We start from the raw sequence: 27,945 nt of genomic DNA on the forward strand, positions 1-27,945 counted from the left end.
ATTTAAATACTGGGAATTCCCAGTATTATTAAATAATGAACTATGAACACTATTTGTGACTAGCAAAACTGCTGAAAAAGCAATAAAAAGTAAATATCGAAACTTTATGACTATATTTTACTAATTTTAATCGTATAATTTTAATTAGAAATTAATAATTATTAATGAAATTAACGTTTTATCATTTCATTACATCAAACGCATTCAACTGTTCCGTTAAACACGCGTATGTATAGTCGTGAGCTAAAAGGTTGCAACACATTTTCTTAAATGGTTTTTTGAATGTAGACTTGCTCCTCAATTGGCAAACGTAATTGGTTGAATCCACAGGTAAGAACCAATTACGTTTGCCGTTCAATGAGCAAGTCTACATTCCAAAAACCATCGAAGAAAATGTGTTGCAACCTTTTAGCTCACGACTATACTGCGCATTAACGAAACGGAACGCTATCCATGCGCGCAGCGCATTGTCTGCTGTCTAATACGCACTCGATGCGAGAAACGGAACGCACGCAAGGTCGCAGTATGTACCGAACCTAGGTTGTGTTCCGATATTAACTGCCAGTACTGAAAATGTATAGTATATGTGACGTGAACTATAAATTTTCAGTACTGCTAGTAAAAACGGAACACAGCCCTATTATGCGTCTTTTCTATCTATAAAAGCCATAGCGGGAAAACCGGCATCATCAGTACGTATTCAGTTGAGCATTAGAGTGTTTTCTAAGAATTCGGGGTAGGTAAATTTATATTTTTCATAGTCCCAATTAAATGGTCGAGTAAGATACATGAAAGTAATGGATGGGATTTAAGTGAATAAAGCTTGGCTTTTAATTGAAATTCTTATTATTGTAGAAAAGCTCGGTCATTTTCTCAACAGAAAATTATCGCTAATAATTTTGTAATGCTATACATATTTATTAAATAACAGATATATCGCTACGTATAAATGTATAATGTTAATGATTGTTCGATTTTGTTTTGTCCTAATTAGTAACCTAACGTTTGTTCCGATTAGTGATCGGGATTACAATATGATTATTTCAAGCGAAGTGTCAACTATTTAAAAGTTAAAATGAATAAATTCATTCCTTCAGAATTTTTCAGGTCGATCAAGCTAATAATCGGTAAGGCGCCCACCATAGGCGACTTACCAACTTGAAGATTATTTGTGAGATCACGGGTGGGCTTATAGTATAAACTTTAGATTATATAAATATGGGGTGCGTTCCGAGTCACACATGAAACGTATAGACTGCAATACTCGTGCGCAACGCTTCGAAATTGTTTCGTTTCACAAATGCGCGCATGAAGCTGAAGCGCTCACAGAAATCGGAACAGTTTTCTGTGCGTTGAATGGACTGCAGTGAGCTGAAAATGGACGCCGAACAAAACGTCAAGAAACGATTAATAGTATCAACGATTATTTTAGTGATATTATTAAATAAAAATGACGAATGTGATAGCTCGCAATCGAGCGAGACATTTTTGACTCACATTGTTGGCCTAGCTAGCTATCACGAAGAATTTGCTTTTCTCATTTCAGCAGCAATTTCAGATTTTATTATTTCGTTTCAATACAGTAGAGAAATCTTTTCTTTCTTTATGCAATTCCAATAACAAAAGAACTTCCTTATCTGGCCATATGAGACTTGTCTAAAAGCTGCATTAATTGACAAAATAAATACAACTATTAGATAATCAAAATATGAACTTTCACATTAAAAATGATATACGTAACAGATCAATTTGAAATAATGTGACAATTAAAGCACAAGCTCATATGAGTAATCAACAATATAAAAATAAATAACAAAAGGCCATGAAACGAGCACAAATTAAATGGTAAGATTAAAACAATAGATAATTTGTCTCAAGAAACTCAGCGTAATTTTAAACAAAATAAATAAAAAGTAGCGTAAAACAATTAATATAAAACCATAACTCTGTACGCGTTTCGGCTACACTGAGCCTTTATCAGCAATAACTAAAATACATCAGTAATAATTAAAATACAATTGTTAACCAGAATTTAGGATTGTGTAAGACATGTTTAGATTTAGAGTGACATTTGAATTATCAGCGCGAATTCGCAGTTTACAAGAGCAAGAGTCCAAGGAACAAAGTGTGACACGCAAATACAAAAATAAATAATTAAATAAATAAATCTCCTATCTGAAAAAATCCATGTTAAATCGATAGTCGCATCTCTCGAAGTTTATTGTTAACGCTTTTCCGTAATGCTGATTGGTTCTCACGCTGTGTTTACTTCGTGAGCTATTGTCATTGTGGAAATTGCGTTTTAATAGTTTTCAAGAATTATGTGTGTATCGAGTAAATTTGTAATTTATAATATTAAAAGCTGTGTATTGCGCGCGTAGCACGCGCTTATTTTGCTAGTATATTAATAAAATCCATGTTGTCAATCAATAAAAATAAAAATAGAAATAAATATATTAGGTGGATGTTAATTGAAGTCCATAAAAATTAAAAAAATGATCGGAAAGCCATGATCTCAACTATTCCTCATTTTTTGGCGAGAATGAATGGAAGTCAAATGGTAAAAAATTGTTCGACAAGCTGTTATAACAAGAGAAAGATCAAGGAATAATGGAGACCATGGCTTTCCGATTATTTTTTATTCTTATTCAATTAACATTTATAACTATATTTATTTTTAATTTTATTTTTATTGATTGACAACGTGGATTTTATTAATATATTTATTTATTTAATTATTTATTTTTGTATTTGTGTGTCACTTTGTTCCTTAATTGGACTCTTGCTCTTGTAAACTCAATAAATTTGCGGTGATAATTTTGAAATGTCGCTCTAAATCTAAACACATAATTTTATCTCTTGTTGATCTCTCCATCTCTTCTTTGTTTAAAAATAAGATAATTATTTTATTTTTCTTTTCAATGAAAACGGAAAATTCAAATAATTGATTTATTGTGTCCGAGCTTGTCGACTCTAACATGGTTCGTTTGGTATGTAATCGGTGCAATAAGCGCGTTCCGAATCACGCAACAAACGCATAGACTGCATCAACGCATGAAACACACAGAATATCTCAAGTCGAAAAAGAAACAGTCCATGCGTTTTAGGCCTATTTTCTAAAGGTTGGTTTATGCAGGCAATAATCGCTAACTTATGCCGGAACCGTTAAGAAATTAGCCAATCGATTTATAGAAGAATAATCAACTATGATTGGTCAATTTCTTACTGATTCCGGTATAAATTAGCAGTTATTGCCTGCATAAACCAACCTTAAGGTTGGTTTATAATTGTCCTTACCTTAATCCGGTGGCCGTAGCCATAAAGCCGATACCGTAATCTGTAAAGGGGCAATTTATAATAGCCAGTATGATTGCGATAACACCTACCATAAAAATTTTAATTGCACACAAATTTAAATTGCACAGAAAATATGAATTTATTTAAAATTGCAGTGTGTGGAAAAACAAAATAATTAAACTTTACTAGTATTTTCGCGTTCATATACTGCCACCTTACGAATTTGACTTCCTTTCCGTAGACCGTAGGTCGAAAAGATAAAGTTGAGTCAACTTTTCGGTTACGGCCAAAAACAATAGATTATTGCCAGCCATTATAAACGGTAGTACAGGTATCCTATCTTCCAACTTTTACGACACCGGCTTAAGTTAACGGCTACGGCTATTATAAACCAACCCTTAAAGGTTGGTTTATAATAGCCATAACCGTAAGAAATTGGTTAATCATAGTCGATTATTCTTTTATAAATTAACTGTGATTGGTCAATTTCTTACGGCAACGGCTATTATAAACCAACCCTTAATCTCCTTAGCGACAATTCGGTATCGTTAGCGTCGTTACGCAGATATTAGGCAGAAAAGCTGCGGAACGATATTCCTAGCTGGTGATATTGTCGTTATGAAGTTACAGAATAAGCTTACAGTGTTGTTGCGCAGCTTTTCTACCATGTATAATATCTGCGCAACGACGCCTTATCTTATATCTTATCTTCAGCGCTATCAAAGCGTTTTCAATGCGCACATTGGTTAAATTAGAACGATTTTTCATGCAGTCTACGCGCTTCATGCGTGACTCGGAACGCACCCATGGATTCCTAATGGTCTGCATAAACTATAGCACGACTGTAAGCTAACACAGTTGTAATCATTAATATGTAAGATGTAAAAGGCCGCGGGCCTAATAATCTATTAATATATGCAAGGCATTGCAGTTCTGTCCTGTTGTTTGGTTGCTAGGCATCCGATCTTTAGTCAACCGCTTCGTTTAAAGGGATTAACACGTAAATTTAATTTATACATTTAAATGCCCATGAATGTATTTTAAACAAAGTAATTAAAGAGCCTCACAAATACAACGTTTGCATATTTCTTTAATTTTAATATAAAATATAAATATGAACATAAAATGAACGTTAAATATGAATATACAAAAAGAGAAAAAGAAAAATGGATTAAAAAGTTAATCTACGTAAGGAAACAAAATCAAAATACACTACTCAAAAAAAAATAGGGAACACTTTCCAGACACCAAAAATTAGGCTATTTTCAAATGACTGTAACTCGGTGAAAAATCATCGTAGATAAAAAATAAAAAAAGCATTTTGAAGCTTGAAGATCCAACTTTAACGCTTTATTAGCAGATTTTCAAAATTCTTTTAACTTCTTTGTCTTATGCAGTAAAAAAGCACACCCTATTTTGTTCCTTAAAATTTCGTATTTTTGACACTTTGCAGCTCAACCAACAAATTTTTTTCGAATAATTCAAATAAGGCTTCATAAACTACAACATTTTGCCTACAAAATGCTTTTTTAAAAATTTCTCTACGATTTTTTTTGGCCGAGTTACGCAACTTTGAAGCTAAACCTGCATTTTTTACAAATGATATCCGTACTCCGTGAAAAATCATTGTAGACAAAAAATCAAAAAACCATTTTAAAGCTCGAAGTTTCAGCTTTAACATGTTATTAATGGTTTTCAAAAATTTTTTCAATTTCTTAGTACTATGCCCCAAAAAAGATACACTATTTTTTCCTTGAAATTACGTATTTTTAACAGCCTGTAGCTCAATAAAAAATTTTTTCTACGATTTTTTTTGACCGAGTTACAAGACTTGGAAGAAACACATTTTTTACAGTATCTTTTTCTGAAAAATGACGTCTACCGCCGACATTAGCATTACCCAATATGCACCACGTGGAGGTTGCCGGTCGGATATTTGCACATCGTGTGTGTGTGTGTGTGTGTGTGTGTGTGTGTGTGTGCGCGCGCGCGTGCGTGCGTGCGTGCGTGCGTGTGTGCGTGCGTGCGTGCGTGTGTGTGTGTGTGTGTGTGTGTGTGTGTGTGTGTATCACAGCATAGATAAGGACCCCACAGTTCGCCACTTTTGCGGTATTTAATGACTCCAAACCCTCTCTGCTGTGTGTGTGTGTGTGTATGCGCGCGCGCGCATGAGTGTTCAATAGTGTGTATTTCCTCTTCTCTGATGAATTACTGCTTGCAAGCGTTCTCGCATATTTATACATCTTGCAATACGATCTTGCGGAATGTTGTGCCAAATTTTCATTAAAATTTCTCCTAATTCTTCTAAATTTTGCGGCTGTTCTTCGCGACGCCTTAATCGTCCTTCTATTTTATCCCAAATGTGCCGTATACCGCAACACGTACATTCATTAAGCTACGCAATGTCGTCTAGCACGAATCAAGTCAGAAATAATTTGAACGATCAGATATTGTAAGAAGAGAACTGAGGGCGAGTATGTGAATGTGACGTGAAACTAATCACGGATGAGAACGCGAAGAGACCCACTTACGTATTTAACGTGCATCAACTCGTGGTTAACATTCCTCGAGAAGTCCTGAAATTTTCATCCTAGTATAATGTCTTATGTCCGTCCTAAACTAAATAAATACCAAAATTTTTTTACAGGAATGATAAAAAAATGACAGAGGTGATAAAAGGTATACAAAATTTGAGTAATGAAATGGAGGATTTAAAAAATCAGTTGAATAATTTAAAATTCACCAAAAGAAGTTGTAGATGCAAGACGAACTGCTACACACGTTTATGTGGCTATCAACGGGCAGCACTAAAATGTTCCGAAACGTGCAGATGTAACGCACAGATATCTAAAAATTTTAAACCATTTAACTGATTTCTTAAATCATCCATCATTGCTCAAGTTTTGAATACTTTTTATCATCTCTGTCATTTTTTCATGTTTCCTGTAAAATATTTTTGGTATTTATTTAGTCAGATAAATATGTGATAGAATTATTATTAGAAAAGAATTGAAAAATCGTCTTGTGCTGTATCTGGCATGTTCTGTTGCATCCATGTGTATATAAAGTTCTACAATTTAAGTAATCGAAAGTATCGTTAACAAATTTTATAAAAGCAATGGTTGAAGTACATTCTAAAAAATCTTTATGCCCGTCATATAAAAGTTGCTCTAATGCAATAGCGATACTATTACTAAACGTTTATACAGCGAATTTAACTTTCATCTCGTTTTGTTGAAACTCAAAATTTTTTTGGTTAATTTATTAGCTAAATAAAAATAACCTTTTTTTTGTAAATGTACTAATTTTTATATGTATTCCCACTTAATTTCATTACCATTTCCATCATGCAGCACCTTTTTAATACTTGAACCATTTTGTATTAGTTTTATCATATGAGCAGCACCTAAAAAAATATGTACTTTATGATTTTCTAAGGGATATTGAAATTCAGTTGAAATTTCATCAATAGAATCAGTAGAACTATTGCTTGACAATTTTTTACACAAAGTTACATTTGCTGGATGTTCATCAAATGTAAATGCAATAACATGTACATCTGATTGTGTTATAAATTGAAGAACACGTTTGGTAATGGTTGCTTTATCCAATGCTGTCAAGCCGTTGGTTAAAAAATAAGCGATTGAAATCTTCCATTTTTTTATTTATGCCATTTAATAAATAAACTAAAGCTTTCTTTGCCATAGGTAAATTTTCTGGTTCAGGAATAACTGCTCCAAAATCTATGACCAATATAACGGTTTTTCTTTGGAACCAAATCTAATTGCTCTCGTATATGTATATACCTCATCCATCAGAGACAAGCATACAATTGTTTCCCATTTGTCGCTTTACTTTTTGTTTTTAAAGCTTCTAAAGCCTCTTGAGTCAAGCCCGTTGGTATGACTCTGTGCCACGCACGTATTGTTGAGGATAATGGTAAATTATTTTTAAATGTTCTTTAAATTGTATGTACATGCGCGTATGCTTTCGGAATATAAACATTCAAGGTAAGCGCAAATGCTCTTAAATGCAGGGCACTTTCTTCCTTTTTTTTCCATGCTGAATACTTTTTAGTAAGCTTTCATCATTGTCTATTATTGTCCGTAAATAGTAATAAATATAATTGCACAATTAACGTTGAAAAATCAACATAGATTCAATATTGAAAAAGCATTCACAGTTCAACATTCAACATTGCAATGTTTCTATAATATCTCCACAATATTGCAGTGCAATTTGCAACATTGCCGCAATGTTGCTGCAATGTTCTGTGCTGTATGGGAAATGTACTACATTACTCTCAAAGTAATTTTGCAAAGAGTCTAATTCTTATTTTAATGAAACTTTGTTTACATATAAGTTACAATAAGTGTTACATAAATTTTGGACAGCTACCGATACTTTGTATCTATTTAATCTACATATATATAAAGTTTCATTAAAATCAGAATTTGACACTTCCTGAGATTCTTTTGTTAACACAACTAGGTAACTTATGGTTTTAGTCACGGTAATTCTGTGTTGAGAGTTTTAACAATTGCCCTAAAATTATGTTTTTTTTGCTTTTCATATATCATAAGAATATTCAACGATTCCTAAGTAACACCACGTTGCTAATTTGATATAAAATTTTTTTACTAAATACTTTAGGCTTTGAGTGGTTGTGATCAATTGTATCGTGATCATGGTTGATGCTTCCGAAATATATTCTTGCTTCCGTAGATTTATTACTAATTGTAAGATTTGTAAAGATTCAATCTTTTTTTTTGTCTTCGTTCCTTTCTACGAACACATTTAATAATTTTATTCTTTTTATATAATTAAACTTTTAATTTTTTAATATATTTTCGTAAACTTTCTGGAGACATTTTATTTAATTATCGTTATCGGATAGATCATCAGCAATATCTAATTCCTTTTCTTATTTTTAGCATGTGCACATATTCTCTGAAATTAAACAATTTTGATAATTGTATTTTATTTTATGTACTTATTTATATTTTGTTTATATAACTTTATTTTTACGACTTGTCCATTTGACTTTTCGTTAAATAAAAATGGCATGTGTTTAAGACTACATGGGCAAGGAGAGAAGGAAGCGCGGAAAACGGGCTGGCCGTAAGGTCTTTTTAAAAGGATTAAAAAAGGAACTACATGCGGCCGGCGAATTCGATCCATCGACCGTATTCCCTAAAACCCCACGCCACTCACCACCGGTCGAACGCGCAACCACCGTTCATCCGGATCGACGACTGAGACGGGATCCTTCCCCCAAACAAAGGAAACCCGCCAATCCTAAAGACACTTTCGTCCCTGCGCGGATCCTGACGAGGCCCATTCCGATGCAAGTGTATGTGCGAAAACCATTGTCGGCAACTTCTCCGAAACCAAAAATTCGATACAATATTTCTGTAAAGCTTAAATTATCAATAACCCCCTCAGGGATAATACGTATCAAGCACTAGGAAAATAAGACAAAAAAGAAACGGAAAAGGGAAGCTAAAGCATGCTAAATGTACTTTATATCCATTATACATTTAAATAAAACTATACTGTATATTTATTAAAAAAAAATCACAAACTTTTCATTTAAATCATTATTCCACGCATATGCCTTTTACCCAGTCAATCATCCTATTTTCTAAATTAAAGCCTGATAAATCTATACTCTTCTAAAAATTCTCAACCAATGAATCCTCGCTAATTTTTCTCTATTGCTAGATAATAATTGTTGTTAATCTAATGGGCATAATTCCCATTTAAGTAATGATTGGTGACAGCGGCCATTATAATAATTATGTCATAGTCACGAGAACCGGACGTAACAGTATCATAACGAAAATATAGTACATCTTAAATGTGTCAATTATTTTTCAATGGAGATTGTGAAATCATTTACTGTGTGGATTTTTTTAACGTTAAAGACAAGCAAAACAAGCTAATATTTAAATAAACTAAAATTTAACAATAACATAATTTAAGATTATTTCCTGGAGTAAATAAAAAAACCGCATTATTTCAAGCCATTTGATCTAGTGGGTCACTATTTTGACACGTATGTTTTTCGGTACATATTAGTGACCACCACAATTATTTTTACTTTTAACTAGCCGTGTAGTACATTTGCATTTACTGTTAACTTTTTCTACGTCCAAATAATATAAGTTCATCATTTTTATCACTATTTCTGATAAAATGTGTAATTTAAATCCACACATTATTTAACACAAGTGCGACATGAATTTCGCGGCTCTTATAAGCCCGTTAACCAACGTTACACACATATGCCTTGAATGACAACGCGCTCACATTTAATACGCTGAAACTAGTAAAATAAAATAAAAAATTGATAAAAATGCATATAAACATGAACTACTTTAATTAAAACGTTAAAAAGTTAATACTACACACGGAGAAAATTTTTCGTGAATATTTACCGCAAAATTCACTAAAAATTTTACAATATATGGTGATAAGCTTTTGGGACGATTTGGCACTCTAGCAAATATTATTTGTAACGATACGAATTTTTGAAACATACGAAAGAAAATTTATGAACTACATAGTAAAAATGATCAAGCAGGTTATAAAATGTTTTACAGTAAAATTTTTATCACTTTGTAAAATTTACAAAGACTCTAGCTGAATAAGGAGGGTCGAAATCCCCCCTCAATGGATTTGTCTAAAATTTGGCTCATCTTTTTGTCATTAAAAACAAAACCAATAAGTTCCCTAAATTTTCAAGTCCCGAGCTCCTTCCTATCATCTATAACTTAAAAAAAATCTTTTTTGGTAAATAATTTTTTTCTCTGCGCGTTTTTAATGAACTGATTTGACATTTTAACTGGTATTAGATATTATTTGGACACATAATAACAAATTTTTGTTTTCCATTTTGACAGAAAATTCTAACTTTATAAGCCAAAAAAAGTTTCAAATTGTAATATTTTGGCTCTCACAAGACTTGCTACCTCTATATTTTAATCATAGTTGCATTTTCATGCAAATTACCTTTTTGATTTTTTCAGAATTTTGTGTTTGTGTGTTCCATGAGAACACCATTAAACATCTCAAAAACCGCTTTTTTCACTTTTTTTAGCTATTTTCCATGGTTACTTTTGCTTATAAAGATTATTTTATAGCTGCGTCCCATAAATTTTTTATTTTCCACGGGAAGAGAGTCCATCATTAAGCATCATCAACTTAAAAAATATCATGTTTGTACTTGTTTTCATCATTTTCGTTTATTTTAAGCATAATTTTTAAATCTATGACTGGATAGATTCGCTAATTCTTATGCAACTAGATAATTTTTACTGTTACACATCATTAATCGAAAATAATAGCAAAAACTTTTTTAATCTCAAAAACAACATATTTCAATAGGTTTCTACAATGCCATTTTAACAAACACAATGTTCGCCTTGAAATGTTCGCCTTGATAATTATCCAAAAGCCATCAGATTATTACAAAATGTGTGTCGGATCGCGTTTTTCATGTGATGGTCTCATGGAACGATGTAAACATACATATGTTCAGGATTTATATTAGGATGTAACATCTTTAAATGTTCAAAGATGAATTTTAAAAATATGCTGAGTTTGTAATTGTGCAGTTTGAGCTTTTCAATCAAAATTGATGATCCGAAACCTTCGTCTTTTTCCATCGTTCCATGAGACCATGATATAAAAAATGCGATCCGGCACACATTTTCTAATAATTTGATGACTTTGGATAATCATCGAGGCTAAATCAGCTCCAACATAAGTAGAGTTTCAATAAAATTACGTATTTTATCATGATCAGTAATTACATTGTCTGTTTCAGATTCAATTGTTATAGCAGCGGCACCGTATCTTTTGTAAATATACTTATAAAGATTTGATATTTGAAACTACTTCAACATTTATATGGGAATTAAAAATAATCGATAAAATAGGACAATACGGAACTACATAACGATTATCTACTACATATCCACCAGAGCGTTTAAAACTCTTGCCATTGCTTCTTTGATGATAATAAGAATATAATAATTTTTTGTACAATATGACTGACAAAAAGATTACATATTATTCGCTGAGTGGCAACACGGAGGAGGATAAAGTCAGTCCTATACAATTTTGTTTTTTTTTTCTTTTAATAATGAAATTTAATTCTGTAACAACTTTTCACATATAACTTCTTGTTTCTTTATTGCTTTGATAATAGAGCAAAAAATAATGTCTTTTTTTTGTAGAAACTTTTGGAGCCGGTCAAATACATTTTTCAATGTGAGTTTAATGATTTGTGCAAAAATTGTATCTGGACTTTCAACTACTGGTTTAAAATATCACCGGAGAACCTTCAACAAATTGAAGATATACTAAATATTTTATTGAACGTATGTCTCCTGTAAGTAACAAAGATTTATTATAAATTTACCAACTTTTGTGTGTGTGTGTGTGTCCTGTATTGTGCAGTGCTCCATAACATATTCAATTATTCTGCGAATTTTGTTGTTTGATAATTATAAATGATTTCCTACATAATTTTCCCAGTAAAAAATTTTTCCATATATAATTATATACAGTTATAAATAATTTATATCAAATATGTCTATATATATTGATATACCAATAATAATATAAAATTATATATTAAATATATACAATATATATGGACCTATTTAATACATATAATACCTATTTAGTATATAAATATGTATAACTATATATAATTATATATAAAAAATTTTTTACCGAATTGTACGTGAGAGAACACGAGTGATTGCAGAAATTGCCTATTACATTATTAGGTTTTTTTAAATAAACAGAATAAAAAAATCAAAGAATGATTTTGGCTATATTTATAGAAAAAAAAATATTGCACAAAAAGTTATTTCCAATATTTTAATCGATGACCTCATGTAGTACTATACCTTTTTTCAAAATTAATTTTTGTTTACTAAACCTTTTACATGCAATTTTTTTATCAAAAAATATATCAATTAAGAATTATGAACTCGACGAAAAACATTGCACGAAAAAGTTTTGGTAAACAAATATATTTTATACATATAACACTTTTACAATCTGCTTATTTTCTATCTTTCTATTTAATTCTATTTTTCTTTCTTTTGTATTTACTTTAAACGTAAACAAATACAATACTAGAAAAGTTTAATTAACCTTATAATTAAAAAGATTATTTAAAAAAAATTTATTTGAACATATTTTTATAAAATTATAAAACCTTTGCATTTCTTTCAGATTGGATGATATTCAAGATAAAGCCATTTTTCGAAAAGATTTTCCCGTGGCCCATTCTATTTATGGAGTTAGTAATACAATAAATGCTGCAAACTATGCACAGCTTAATGCTTTGGAAAAAATGGGTAGCTTACATCCCGAGGTAAATAATTGCATTATATACTTGTAAAAAAAAAAAAGTAAAGGATTTCCAAATTTGTAAAAATAATACATCCTAAAAATTATTGTAAAATTGGTGTATTTAATCGGTAAAAGGATGATTTAAGAATCCGTTTAAGCACACATATAAATTTTATATATCTCTTATAAATAACTACATTTATTACAATCAATATTATTCAATGTATTCAAACCAAAATCGAACCAGTATGATGTATTATCTATAGATAAGTAAAACGTAAATTAAACTAAGTTATCTAGTTTTTTTAATTATTTAACAGGCAATTAAAATAACAATTGAAGGATTGCAAGAATTTTATAGAGGTCAAGGAATGGATATGTATAGTAAGGAAAATTTTATCTGCCCAACCGAAGAAGAATACAAAATGATAGCAAGAAGTAAATATTTATTTTTTTTACATATTACTAGCATACACCATCTAAAGTTAATGTTACACTGAAGATGGCTCGAAGCAAAAGCCGAAGAATTCGCAATTAAGTTATTCAGTAAATTACGTACGATTAAACAATTTATTTTAGATTACTTATACTTATTACGCACATATTATCATCGCTGGAAAACGGCGAGTTACTAAACGAATAACTTCATAAGCAATTGTTAAAATACGTCACCTAATAACGGAAATAATAAGGGTAGCCATATAATTGTCGACAATAGCCATAATATTCTTTTCTTCTTTATAAAATATTCAAACATTAATTAATTTTGCAGAAAACGGTTGGTTTCTTAAATTGACATATAGACTGATGAAACTATTTTCCTCGTATGAAGAAGACCTTTCATCGTTAATAAATATGATTGAATTGTTCTATCAGATATTTGATGATTATTGCAACTTATGTCAAGTAAGCAATATTTGTTTAATTTAATTAAATGTATTTAATTAAATGAATTTGTACTGTGACTAAATTTATTGTTATTATAGGAAACTGACAATGATCATAATTATTGCTCTGATATATCCGAAGGAAAATTTAGCTTTCCTGTTATTCATGCACTTACAAAAAATCCCGACGACAAACAAATATTAAGTATCCTTTATTAAACATTACGTTTAATATAAAATAATGTAATTAATATAGAAGAAATTAATTGATAACAAATGTTTATAATTTCTATAATTTTTATAAATGTATTTTCCTTAATGTAACGTATAAAGATATTCTAAAGCAACGGACAACCGATGTGAGAATGAAACGTTACTGCTTCAATTTATTAGAAAGTTCCGGTTCCATTAAGTACACGAAAGATGCACTTGAGGAATTGAATAAGAAAATAAGATTGGAAATTGAACGTTTAGGGGGAAATCCACGTTTTCTGATGGGTTTGAATTATTGTGAAAGTATTATACCGTAAAATAAAAAATTTTGAAAGCACTTACGTTATTTTTTGGTGTTAAGGTAATGCATTTGTGCATTAGTTTTTTGGTCTTAACAGCATTCTGACTATACATGTATAATGCACTTGTAATCGCAATATGTATATCACTTTTTTGTTCTATTTATGTTTTTCTTTAACTGTAATATTGTAATATTAAAATAGTATAAGACACATTATAATAAATAAATGTTTTTGATTTAATAGAAAAGTACATTTTTAATTTTATTTGATTGTTTTTCTACTTTACACAGCATTAAAAGTATTCTTACCCGCATAAGGAGCAAGATAACAATTAGCATGTTCTAAAATATTTAAATTTTTAAAAATTCTAGTTTATTTAACAACTTCTAATTTTTATTGATGATAAACAGAGTTTTAGTAAATATAAAAAAAAATAGATTGTTATTTTTACATTATCACAGAAATTAGCAAAAATTTTAAGGTTGTCATCTTACTCCCCTTTCATCTACAGATTATTTCAAGAGGAAGAGTAAAAAGATATTCAATCTTTTTGTACATACACTTGACTTTGTGTTCAATTTCATAAACAAAAGTCCAACACTGGTTGAAGTCTGAGAGCTCATTGATGGCAATATCAAATTAAAACTATCTCGGAAATTGAATAAATAACACACGTAAGTATAAATATTTGTTTGCTTAAAATGACCGATCATCTTCTAAAATATTAATTTAAGTATTATAATTATATAAATTTAAAATATATAAGCTATAAGATGTCACATCACTATATGTATATAAATTATTATGAATATTTATAAGCATATTCAAATGAAGAATTTATGTATAGTTATATACATGAATAAAAGGTCCATTTTTTTTTTAAACATAGAGGCGCTCCGAAATAAGGTTTCACCTAAATACGAAGCGTGTCCGCTTTTAGGTTCCTCTTCGGTTCTATGTGAAATCTATGTTAAGTATCGCAAGACGTAAAAAGCAATTGCTCACAAAACTTGAACCGTTAAAAGAGGATGCTACTAATATGGCATTGGGAAAAGTAGCAGTAAGAATGAGAAGAATGATGCCGACAACGACGACGGATAAGTCCGGGAAAGGAAGTCCAATATCTCTCTTTTTGACCAACACAGAGAAGAAATTAGCTGAAGGTATAGAATCCTTGAGAAGTTTTACTAAGTGTATTAATGAAGAACCAATTACAATATAATTAAAACTAACTCAAAATTTTTGCAACAATCAAAAAAGAGAGTGGAGAAGCAGTTGAAGAAAGAAGAGAAGATTCTTGAGAGCGTGGCTGAGACTAAAGCACAGAAATCATTCAAGATAAAATGATTGTAGGGTAAAGTCGCCTATTATGGGAAAGGTTCCTAATATGTAACAAGGTTCTGCTACATTAATAAACGCACGTGATTAGTACCATCATAATTTTAATTATTACTCTTGGAGTGAAACATATTTAGTAGAAAATTTATTATTAGATCATACGTGCAGTTGTTGAAAAAAATTCTTTTTGAAATTGGATGTTGTCAAGATTTATTGAAATAAGTCTTTAAACCTTGTTTATTATAAAATAAACAATATTTTATAATAAATTTTGCATGCAGTGACAGAGTAAAGTCGTATTAATAGAAAAATACGAGATGTGATGATTTGCTTAATTATAAATATTAGATTTGGTGATTGTGAAACCGTAAAAGCGTGGATCTCATAATATGAGACTCAAAAATTCTCATTTATTATTGCATATTTTGACTTCCTAAAATGCTATAATAAAGTTTGTGATTGACTTTCAAATTATGAGGCTTAAAAGTTATGGCTTTTAATATTAGCACTGAGACTTAAAAATATCTTAAAGAGAATAGATTTTGGAAAAAATGTTACATAAAAGAGTTTATAATTGTCTAATTCCTTTCTGATTTCAGATACCTTCATCATATAATAAGTATAAGTTTGAACATTAAAAAAGTAAAAGGGCGATATATGTATACATGGACAGAATAATTCATAAAATAATCTCAATGGTGCTGTTACATCAATTATTTTATGTAAGTTATATTTTTTCAAGACTTCCTATTTTCATATTATCATTTATTTTTTTTTTTTATTGTAAATTGTAACGGCTTCCATATTTTTTCAGGAGATGCACAAGATCATCTGTATGTGTTAGATGGTTTATTCCATTGACAAATTTGCTAACTATCTATACAACTTGCATTTATGTTGTAATATGCGTAAATAAATAAGCGAGATGCAATATACATATATGTATAATTGCTATTTTGATTGTTTGACCATCAAATTGTTAACTATTTTTTATAAGAGTTACTGCTTCATCAGTAAAAGCTCACTCAAATATTTCGTTTAATTTATTATTCTAAAAAGTCAACTTTCCCCGCATGGACCATTTTTTTTCTCTGCAGTTCTTGCTAAAACGGAACTTTAGTGGCTTCTCTCTCTCTCTCTCTCTCTCTCTCTCTCTCTCTCTCTCTCTTATACAAGCAATAATTTACTGTCAATATACTGTAATTTACACACGAATATCCTGTGTCTTAAGGTATCTTTTCTCTCCTTGTGATTTACGTCATCAGAGCGTTTCATCTTTTGTTAATTTTAAATGTAAAAATGTTAGATTATATGTTAAAAATGTAGATAAGTATATGTTGCATCATTTATCTTAAATTTAATCTATTACATCAAATTTTAGAATCTTAAAAGTTTAATTGAATTGAAAAACTGAAGAAAGATCAACGTGTTAACATCCGGTATTTATCAAACATTTGACATTATCAAACACATATATCCTTGTCATATTTTTAAAATTTAAATGCGGATGATACTTTGCCTGTACATTATGATGCTGAGGAATCAGTGCAGCATTATTCTCTAGAAAGCGATACTACTACTCATGTAGACAAAACAGGTGAAGCAAATTCTTCGCTTTTCAGTAGAAAACTTATATTTATTTGAATATTTTTTTCTAATGTACATATTTCTTATTATTCTTTATATCAGTTTTTTTATGAAATTTCATTTAAAAAAATTTCTTGTTAATATAACATTTTATTGTACACACAGAACTATGGTAGAACATTGAGTTTAGCATGCAGAATCAGGAGATAAATTCACTGTAACTCTGTACACCATTGTTCTCGGTCCTCATATGGAATAAAACAACTGTAATTTGAGTCATTCTAGACCAGTTTATCAAATTCAGACAACTTTGATGTTGTTCCTGTAAAAGGAATGTTACCCAATGGAAAGAGCTTTCGTTTAAAGATACAATGTTCATAGAGAATTGAACGTACATAATATGCAGGCTGTTTCTTGAGATTTACACAGAGAATAATAAGCAAGATGTGTTGATCAAAGTCGTCATGAAGTGACAGTAATCAAATTTTTTATGACAATCAGAATATTTATTTATGTTAATTAAAAAAAATTGAAGAATTTATTTTTAAAAGAGTAATATTTTATTAATGCAAAACTAATTTCTAACAAACTATCACGGGTTTTCTTTGATACATTTCTCGCTACTTCAATCTGTTTGTAATTAATTTTTTGTGTTGCTTTTTGTTAATTATATTTTATAAAGTTTTGTATCTAAAAGATAATGTTAATTACATTCTTCGCTGACAAATAATTTCTATAAATTTAATCATTGTACTTAAAGATAAAAATATGTGGAAAACAATTGAGACAATTTTAAAAAACAAAGTTTATTAAACACAACAAATATACAATTTCATTAACGCAACGCTCAATAAGTAATGCAACATTTTTTTCTCAGAGCAGGATGATTTTATTCAGGATTTACACCATATTGTTTCCCAATTCTTTGACTATAAAATCCTATTTTTCAACTAATCTTCGTTCAATTCTATTTGATGGCCTTACGCCACCTTAATGTGAGAGCCTGCATACAGCCATGGTACCATTCTACTGGTCTGTGTCTGAGCCAAGTTCTTGCTGTATCAATAACTTTCCCTTCTAACTTCCATCTCTTTGGACCACTGAAGGATAGACTCCGCGGGAAGCACTACAGTAATGATGATTGTATCCGCGGTTTGGATCATCTTCAGTACAATTTTACAAATAAAATGTTAGTTCACAGAGATTGAATAACTGTAACGCAGATGCAAAAGTTTAGCATGTCCAAATGCAAAAATGCCATGTGATTGCATGGACATATGCGGTCTGTGTCGTTGACTGATAAAGATTTTCAAACGTCATAATATAAATAAGTTATTGAACAAATAACAGCTGAAAATAGCAGCAAGTAAACAGTACGACTGATTTCAGAAAACTGAGCCTGTTTTCACATTTGTAATATAATATTAATATAACATTTAATCTTGTATCATAATAACGTGGTAATTAAAGAATACCAAGTTGTACAAAATCTCGGCCTCTGATATTTCTCAGACAGGCACAGTTGACAGGAGCGATTTTTTGGAACTGCGCAGTAAATTGTTGTAAAATGCATTTTGCGCTATGCGCAGCAAATTGTTGTAAAATGCATTCTGCGCTACGCGTAGTGAAATGTTATGAAACATTTTGTTCATTGCACAATAAAATATATTAATTAATAGATTTGTGTTTGTAAAATCAGTATCTTTATATTGTATTTGTTACACTCTAGTTATTATGAAAAATTATGATTTGAAGCTGAAAATATTTTATTTTTGTGTTCTTTTTGGAGTTTATCTTATTATACACTATTCTATTTTATTTGTTTAAAATGTTTTTCATTTTTCTCTTGAATGTATTATTTTTTATTTTCTCTGCACAATTTTGTTGTATCTAGTGCAAGAATATGTTTTTACAGTAATCAAATATTTTAAAGCTTGCATTCAATGATTATAACACTTGTGACTACTATCCAACCATCCAGCGTGATTTTATTTGTTGCTTGAACACATGAAGCTACAATGTTTTCAAGAACGTAATTGGGTGCCCAATGATTTTGTCACGTATGATTAAACGTGTTTAGCTGTGTTTTCGCTATATAATATTTGTGCAGATAGTAGTTGGTCTCACTAATTTTGTCACTGTTAGAGCATCTTCATCATCATCATCATCTGAATATTCATAATATTCAATATACTTTTCATTTGCTGTCGCATCATCCGTGGAAATTTTCATCATGTCGTTACGACAATTTTCACATTTAGTTTTCGTCAAACTTCGTCGTGCTACAAATCCAGCAAAATATGCAACAGCATTTTCATCATAACCACTCATTGTCAGTGGAGTTATATTTTCTATATTCTCAATATTTTCAAAATGCATATTCTTCCAAAATTTGCACATCTTCCAAATATAAATTATCTTCATAGTCAGCATATTCTACAGTAAAAGTACATGTATTTATAACTTATTTTACCTTTTTTTATGAGTTGACTTGGTTTAGTAATAAATTCTCACTTTCTAGACATTCGACGTTATCTTAAAGGGTTGCTAAACCCAGCTACGATGGACATTGATTTAAAAAATTTTTTAAAATAATTAACATTTAAAGATTAAAAAAAACATCATTTAAAGATTAACGTGTATAAGTATTAATATATAAAATATAAATATATAAAATAAGAATACATAAAATATGAAAACATTTTTCTTTTTCTTCAATATACATGATTATTTTATGATTTTCTGTGATAAAATGTTTTTAATAAATTCAAGAAAAGGTGGAATCCCACATGACATCTGCTGTACACGTTTATTTAATGAATAATATACTTTGTTTTTGTACAACATGTAATTTTTTTGCAAATTTAAATCAGTGTACAGTTGTTTTACGCGTTTTACTTTCTCCGGATCCGAAAAGCCGTAACATGCCTGCATAAACAAAAAAAGAATTAATACAAGCATACAATGAAATAGTACCTCTAATTATTGGTAAAATTCACTCACTTCTAAAATTTTACGCTGTTCCGGAGCAGCGCGTTGAAGAGCCACGACAATAAACCATGTGCATTTTCCATCCTGAATATCAGTGCTGTCTTTGCCACTAACTTCTGAGTCTCCGAAGCAATCCAAGAAGTCATCCTGAACTTGAAACAAATGTCCTATTTCTAATGAAATTGATTCTGCTTGCATAAAACTTTCTCGGTCTTTTATTCCAGCCTACAACGAATAACAAACATTTCGAATTTTTTACCTATTTTGTAAAAACTATTTTTGATTAGGAGAAATCTAAATTTTTCTTACCAAATGCATTGCTATTGTTATTGGCAAAGCGACAGAATAATAGGACGTCTTGTTTCTAACAATACAATTATATGTATCCATTGTAAATAATTCCAAATTTGGCTTCTCCTCATTGGTGGGCAGCTGCAGGTCTAATATCTGGCCATCTATTGTTTTTAATGTAATCTGACAAATAAAAAGAAAGAACAGATAAGTTAACATAATTTAAATATAATTGGTATGTATAATCTGAAATATCTTCATTTATTTCCTCGAATGTTTCTAACAGATCTACGTAACATTCTTTTCATTAAAAATTTTTTTTAATTAAATAAAATATACAATGCTGCAACTTTAGAGCATCTGTTATTGCTGCTAGTTCATTTTGGTTGCATCAGTACCAACATGGTTTACCTCGCCGAAATGACGATTGGTCTTGTAAATCATCAACCATGATGGCAGCAGCTTGTATCTGCGTTTTTAAAGATTGTTTAAAAACGTATCAAAAAAGAACGTACATTACAAAATTACTTACCATTTCCATACACCATGCTACAATGCGTACTAACCGCATGTTTTCCTTTGTGAATTTGTTTGTTACTAATTGGTAAGCGTATATCAACACTCTAAATTGCTTTCCGCTTAGAACGTTGTATTCTAATATCTATAAGAGAAATGTTTTATGAAATGTGTACCTTCTCTATAGCAAAAAACATCATATAACTTTCTAACTCTGATAATTATACTTACTTTTTTTATTTGGTTGTTGATGACGGTATTTTGAGTTGCATTTGTAAGATCTCCAACAATTTCTGGCCATATTGCCATCATCTGCCTCTTCTCTTTTTTCATCCATTTCGTCAGATTAGCCATTTTCGTAACAATCTAGATAGAATAGATTAAATTGGATATAGAATGCAAATTTTCATTGTTACTAATTGAGGTAATAACATTGGACATATGACAAAATTTTGCAAAGAAGAAAATAATTTAACAAAGAAGAGAGATAATATCTGTAAGAAAAATAATCTTGAAGAAAGAAAAAGGTAGCTTTAGAAGAAATAAGTAGCAAAATAAGAATGAATTTGCAAACAACGTTGCATTATAGAGTTGTAAATTTATAGCTCATCACATATGAAAAATAAAAAAGAATATTTTTAAAAGCTTGAAAAGACTAAAACTGTAATTAATGTAACAAAATCTGAAGAGACTATGCAAGCTAGTGGAATAGAAAGTATCGAATTTGACAAATACAAATTAAAGGTAGTTTTATATGTTCCTAAGATTAGTTCAAACTTACTTTCTGTCAATTCAATAACAGAAAACGGAGGTGAAGAGTAATTACAAAACTGTCACAAGTTTTCTGTTCAAAAAATTTGTAGAATTCTTAACGAAAAGGTGTGAGACTTTAGAAGCAGTAGCGAGAAGGAGTTTAGCCATAGAATTTAATAGCAAACCTCGTCAAACTTCCGGGAAGATGACAACGGTTTACGCGGCGATAACGGGCGTTAGATGTTTATTGCAAAGGAGACCATCAGATTTACCAATGTAAAGAATTTAAAGAACTTTCAGTAGCAGATCGTTTAAATAAAGTCAAGTTACTATGTTTGAATCGTTTGAAGTAAACATACGGTAAGAGATTGTATTGCTAGTACTTGTAGAAAGTGCACAAAAAAGAGCACAGCACACTGTTACACGACGATCGTTACTCTACAAAAAACGACAATGAGGAAACGATTAAATAGAATGCTTAATAGGAAGAGAAAGCTAATAAAAAAGATAATACAATGTGCACGCATGCTCAATTGATAAAAATAGCAAAGACTACTTAGGTACTATTATTTATAGCCATAGTTAGAGATAATGAAGGAAAATAGAAGAAAAATAAAGGGGAAGGCCTTGTTAGATAACGGGTCTCAATCCAACGAAATCCAAAGAAATTAGAGCTGAAAACTAAAAATGATCAAATTGAAATAAAGGGTATAAGTCAACGTGTATCGTATGCCTTGAAATCGGTATAGATTTATACGTAACTTCTCGTTTTGGTACGTTTGGTATGGATATATCATGTATAATATTGCCCAACATTACACAAAATTTACTCGCACTCCGAGTTAGACGTAGCAGGCTGGGATATTCCTAAAAACATTAAATTGGCCGATTCACACAGTTCGATCTCTCAAGTAAAATCGACATATGTTAATAGTAGCAGGGAAGTTTTGAGAATTACTTTGCGTCAGAATAAATTGGAAAAAAAAAACAAGCCAACGGTGCAAAAAACTTTACTACGTTGAGTAATGTCAGGTTCGATTGGCGTAGATAATTCAAACAAAAAATTACAAACTAGCTGCAACTTAAGCACAATGGAGAATTTAACTCAAATGGTTCAGAAATTCTGGGAAATAGAAGGTTTCGAAAATGACAAACAAGAAGTCTACCTCCGAAGAAGGGTATTGCGAGGAATTATTCAAAGCGAATTATAATCGTCAAACAGATTGTTAAATTACCAATTAAGAAAGAAGTATTATCTTTATTACATAGATAATTATAATATACAACCTTATCTTACCTTACCTTACCTTACCTTACTTCCGATACCTTTATGATAATATAGATAATTATATATAGATAATTCAAGAGAGATAGCATTAAGTGTTGTATTGCTAGAGCGAAGGTTTCTCAAACAACTCGCATTTAAAATAGAATACGTTGCCTTTATGAAAAAATATCAGCAGTTAAGACATATGAGATAAATAGAAGCAAGGAAAGAGGACAAGCTTAGGATTTTCCTTCCACATCACGCAGTGATAAAAGAGACTAGTCCAACAACCAAGACTAGGGTAGTTTTTAATGTGTCTAGTCAATCCTCTTTAAGGGCGGTCGCTAAATGAAGCGATGTATAAGGGTCCTGTATTACAGTCGGATTTATTCTTTTTAATAATTCAATTCAGATGCTTCAGGTATGTGTTACGTGCAGACATAAAGAAAATGTACAAGCAGATACTAATAAGCGATGAGCAAAGACCACTACATAGCATTGTTTGATGGGAGAATCCAAAAGACAAAATATGAATTCGAACTAAATACGGTAACATACGGTACAAAACCAACTTCATCCCTAGCAGTTAGATGTTTAATTCAATTAGCAAAACTTGAAAAAGATAATTATTCGAAAGCTGCCAAAGTTATTTGCCATTATTTTTACATAGACGACTTACTAACAGGAGGTAACACTAAGGAAGAAGTTATAGAATTAAAACAGGATTTAACGAAGCTGTTAGCAAAGGGAGGCTTTAGATTACACAAATGGAAAACTAATAGTCCTATGTCGCACAAAAATAATCAGTTAATAAAAGAGAGCGTAGATATTAATAGAGATAGCGTAGATATTGGTAAAGAAAAAGAATCAAAACTACTAGGTGTATTGTGGAACCCGCATCATGATACGTTCCATTATAAAATAGTACAAGGAGATCACGATTGACGTGTAACAAAGCGAGCAGTGCTGTCACAAATGTGCAAACTTTTTGACCCGTTAGGTCTAGTAGGACCCGTAGTGACAGCTACAAAGATCTTTATGCAAGAATTATGGAGCTCAGGCTGAGATGAGTCAATACTCATGCATTTAAACAAATGTTGGTGTCAAATAAGATCTTAGCTAAGTTTACTGAATGAGTTACAATTACCTAGATTAATAGTTTCAGAAAAAAACGAGTCATTAATACAATTACATGGTTTTTGTGACGCGCACGAAAAAGTATATGGTGCATGCGTCTACATACCCGAAAAGGATAAACAGGGAAATATGAGCGTTACATTGATCTGTTTAAAATCACGGGTAGCGCCAATGAAAACCTTGTTTTTGCCAAGATTGGAGTTATGTGGAGCCGTCCTATTGGTAAATCTGATCAGTCGCATACTAAACAGCTCAAGTTTCAAGATAGAACACAGATTCTACTGGTCAGATTCTAAAATAGTACTCGCATGGATAGGTTCATCCTCCACGGCAAGTGTTTGTTGCAAACAAAATCAGCGAGATATATAATAATTCTTCACCTTCTCAACGGAAACATGTAGGATCCAAAGATAATTCTGCTGTTCTAGTATCAAGGGGTAAAATCACAGAGCAATTAATAAAGTCTGATATTTGGTGGAATGGACCTCACAATCAATGATTAAAACAAGAAGTCGAAGCTTGATTGCCAGGTGAAGGTGAGGAATTATTATTAAAAAATGTATTTGAAGAAAAAAGCAATCTGTGATAACAGGGGGTATTAATTATGAAACAGTCATAGAATGTAAGAGATTTTCTTCTTTTTACAAATTGTTACGAGTAGGAGCATTGCAGTTACTAATCGGGAAAAACACAGGTTACTGATTGGGATAAAACAAAATCAAACGGTCACTAATATATACATTTATACGTAGCAATAAATTTGTTATTTAATGAATATATGTAGCATTACAAAATTATTAGCAATGATTTTTAGTTGATAAAATGATCGAGCTATCTTACAATAATAAAAATTTTAATTAAAATCCACGTTTTAATTATTTAAATCTATAACTTTCATGACCTTACTTGTTCATTAATTGGGACATTCACCTTAATGCAAGCTTGTTTGCAAATTCATTCTTATTTTGCTTCTTATTTCTAAAAAAAACTATCTTTTTTTTTCACTATTTTTTCATTATTTCTTTCACAGATATCACCTCTCTTATTCTTTATTAAATTACCTTCTTCTTTGCCAAATTTTGTCATATGTAAAATTTTATTACCTCAATTAGGAACAATGAAGATTTGCATTCTATATCTAATTTAATCTATTCTATCTAGATTGTTACAAAAATGGCTAATCTGACAAAATGGATGGAAAACGAGAAGAAGCAGATGATGACAGTATGGCCAGATATTGTTGGAGAGCTTACAAATGCAGAGCATGCCGTCATCAACAACAAAATGAAAAAAGTAAGTATATATAATTATCAAAGCTGGAAAGTTGTAACGGTACGCGGTTTCGGTCGGTTTGGTGCGGTGCGGGAACTTCGGGATCGGACCGGATAAGGCTCGTCGGTTGGTCAGGTGTCCGTAATGACTATATCCAATGTTTTACGTAGCAAAAGATAGTGAATGATTTATTAAAAATAACAATTGCAAAAGAGTTGACAGAATGAACATGAAAGAAAATAAAAGAGCTAACGAAATAGAGAGATATCAAAATAAAGAGATAATGATAGAGCTAATAACATAGAGATCGCAAAGAGACAATGATAGAGATAATAGTATAGAGATCGCAAAGAGATACTGATAGAGATAACAATATGGCTGGTACTCGAATTACCAGTTACGCGGCGGAGTACCTGTAACGGTCTTTTTACGCGGTTTATATCTAATGCTAGAACTATCTATTTACAAGTTTTCGGCTAGACTAGTGAGTTATGCGGGCTGCTTGCCCGTACGGTCGGGGAGTCGCGGGGCGCGGCGGGATTGGATGACGCGGTGGTTTGCGCGTATGCACAAGTGCGGGTTGTTGCCGGCGCGGTCGCCGCCGCGATTCGCCCGAGCACGCCCCGTGCAAGTGGGGCGCTTGATCGACAGGTTGCTTGTGCCCTGCCGATGACTAGGTTACGAGATTCGTCGGTTCGACAGTAAAGGTATTCGGGGACGACGGTGTTTGGTCGAGAATGCTCGGCCGGTGAGAATGACGAGAATGCTCGTCGAGGATCTCGGACGTGATTGGTCGAGAATGCTCGGCCGGTGATAAGGACGAGAATGCTCGTCGAGGGTATTGGAGTTGACTGGTCGACTCGGCGTTCGTTGTTCGGAGGACGGAACGGTGGCGCACGGACGGTGGAGGGGCGTATCGTTACAAAGTTATATGATGTTTTCTGCTACAGAAGGTACACATTTCATAAAACATTTCTCTTACAGATATTAGAATACAACGTTCTAGGCGGAAAGCAATTTAGAGCGTTGATTTTAATATACGCTTACCAATTAGTAACAAACAAATTCACAAAGGAAAATATGCGGTTAGTACGCATTGTAGCATGGTGTATGGAACTGGTAAGTAATTTTGTAATGTAAGTTATTTTTTTTATGATACGTTTTTAAATAATCTTTAAAAACACAGACACAAGCTGCTGCCATCATGATTGATGATTTACAAGATCAATCGTTATTTCGGCGAGGTAATCCATGTTGGTACCGATGCGACCAAATTGAGCTGGCAGCTATAACAGATGCTCTAAAGTTAAAGCATTCTATATTTTATTTAATTAAAAAACATTGCAAAGGAAAAGAATGCTACGTGGATCTAATGGAAACATTTGAGGAAGTAAGTGAAAATGTCTTTTTCCGATTATACATACCGATTTGAGTTATGTTAACTTATCTGTGCTTCTTTCTTTTTACTCATCAGACTTCATCAAAAACAGTAGATGGTCAGATATTAGACCTGCAGCTATCCACAAATGTGAACAAGAAGCCAAATTTGGAATTATTTACAATGGACACATATAATTGTATTGTTAGAAACAAGACGTCCTATTATTCTGTCGTTCTGCCAATAACAATAGCAATGCATTTGGTAAGAAAAATTTAGATTTCTCCTAATCAAAAATAGTTTTTACAAAATAGGTAAAAAATTCGAAATGTTTGTTATTCGTTGTAGGCTGGAATAAAAGACCGAGAAAGTTTTATGCAAGCAGAATCAATTTCATTGGAAATAGGACGTTTGTTTCAAATTCAGGATGACTTCTTGGATTGCTTCGGAGACTCAGAAGTCAGTGGCAAAGACAGCACTGATATTCAGGATGGAAAATGCACATGGTTTGTTGTCGAGGCTCTTCAACGCGCTACTCCGGAACAGCGTAAAATTTTAGAAGTGAGTGAATTTTACCATTAATTAGAGGCACTATTTCATCACGCTTGTATCAATTCTTTTTTTTTGTTTACACAGGAATGTTACGGTTTTTCGGATCCGGAGAAAGTGAAACGCGTAAAACAACTGTACACTGATTTAAATTTGCAAAAAATTTACACGTTATACGAAAACAAAGTATATAATTTAATAAATAAACGTGTACAGCAGATGTCATGTGGGATTCTACACGAGCTTTTTGTGAATTTATTAAAAGCATTTTATCACAGAAAATCATAAAATAATCATATATTTGAAGAAAGAGAAAAATGTATCCATATTTTATATATTAAATATACTTATGCACGTTAACTTTTAACTGGTGTTTTCTTTTAATCTTTGAAAATAAATTATCTTTAAAATTTTTTAAATCAATATCCATCGTAGCTGGGTTTTAGCGGCCATTCAAGGTAACGTCGAATGTCCAGAAAGTGAGGCACTTATTACTCAATCAAATCAACTCATGAAAGAGGTAGAAAAAGTTATGAATACATGTACTTCTACTGTAGAGTATGCCGACTATGAAGATGATTTATATTTAGGAGATGTGCAACTTTTGAAAGAATTGCATTTTGAAAATATTGAAAATATAGAAAATATAACTCCACTGATAATGAGTAATTATGATAAAAATGTTATTGCATATCATTTTTTACTTCGGTTTCCGTTCAGAGAAGCATCGCTGAGCGAATACAGCGGACCTGGGTACGTATTATAAAAGTGTTCGAAACGAATTCCGATCGG

General features: G+C 31.3%; 3 protein-coding genes across 5 annotated transcripts; 2 read left to right on the plus strand and 1 right to left on the minus strand.

Moving 5' to 3' along the window:
* Positions 1-554: 554 nt before the first annotated feature.
* On the plus strand, positions 555-15,232 carry LOC105195468 (geranylgeranyl pyrophosphate synthase). The gene is made up of 9 exons (XM_039455947.1): positions 555-692; positions 11,129-11,407; positions 11,541-11,695; positions 12,553-12,694; positions 12,993-13,110; positions 13,445-13,578; positions 13,659-13,764; positions 13,893-14,748; positions 14,964-15,232. Exons 2-8 carry the CDS (start codon positions 11,351-11,353, stop codon positions 14,087-14,089), a joined length of 909 nt encoding a protein of 302 aa, XP_039311881.1. The 5' UTR covers positions 555-692; positions 11,129-11,350; the 3' UTR covers positions 14,090-14,748; positions 14,964-15,232.
* On the plus strand, positions 627-27,520 carry LOC105195465 (farnesyl pyrophosphate synthase). 3 transcript variants are annotated; one of them, XM_039455945.1, is made up of 7 exons: positions 627-736; positions 25,116-25,247; positions 26,211-26,345; positions 26,413-26,616; positions 26,701-26,868; positions 26,953-27,165; positions 27,241-27,520. In XM_039455945.1, the coding sequence occupies exons 2-7, from the start codon at positions 25,128-25,130 to the stop codon at positions 27,439-27,441; spliced, it is 1,041 nt and encodes a 346-aa protein (XP_039311879.1). In that variant the 5' UTR covers positions 627-736; positions 25,116-25,127; the 3' UTR covers positions 27,442-27,520. The 3 variants fall into 3 exon arrangements, with proteins under 3 accessions (XP_039311879.1, XP_039311878.1, XP_039311880.1); XM_039455946.1 differs by lacking the exons at positions 627-736; positions 25,116-25,247 and adding an exon at positions 25,300-26,135; XM_039455944.1 differs by lacking the exons at positions 627-736; positions 25,116-25,247 and having other exon boundaries at positions 25,299-26,345.
* On the minus strand, positions 19,091-20,783 carry LOC105195466 (farnesyl pyrophosphate synthase-like). Its single transcript, XM_039455416.1, has 4 exons — positions 20,300-20,783; positions 20,003-20,215; positions 19,789-19,927; positions 19,091-19,281 (listed from the first exon to the last, which is right to left on the minus strand). The coding sequence occupies exons 1-4, from the start codon at positions 20,498-20,500 to the stop codon at positions 19,091-19,093; spliced, it is 744 nt and encodes a 247-aa protein (XP_039311350.1). The 5' UTR covers positions 20,501-20,783.
* Positions 27,521-27,945: the final 425 nt, after the last annotated feature.

Source organism: Solenopsis invicta, chromosome 12 (assembly GCF_016802725.1).
Source record: "Solenopsis invicta isolate M01_SB chromosome 12, UNIL_Sinv_3.0, whole genome shotgun sequence".
Taxonomy (NCBI): domain Eukaryota; kingdom Metazoa; phylum Arthropoda; class Insecta; order Hymenoptera; family Formicidae; genus Solenopsis; species Solenopsis invicta.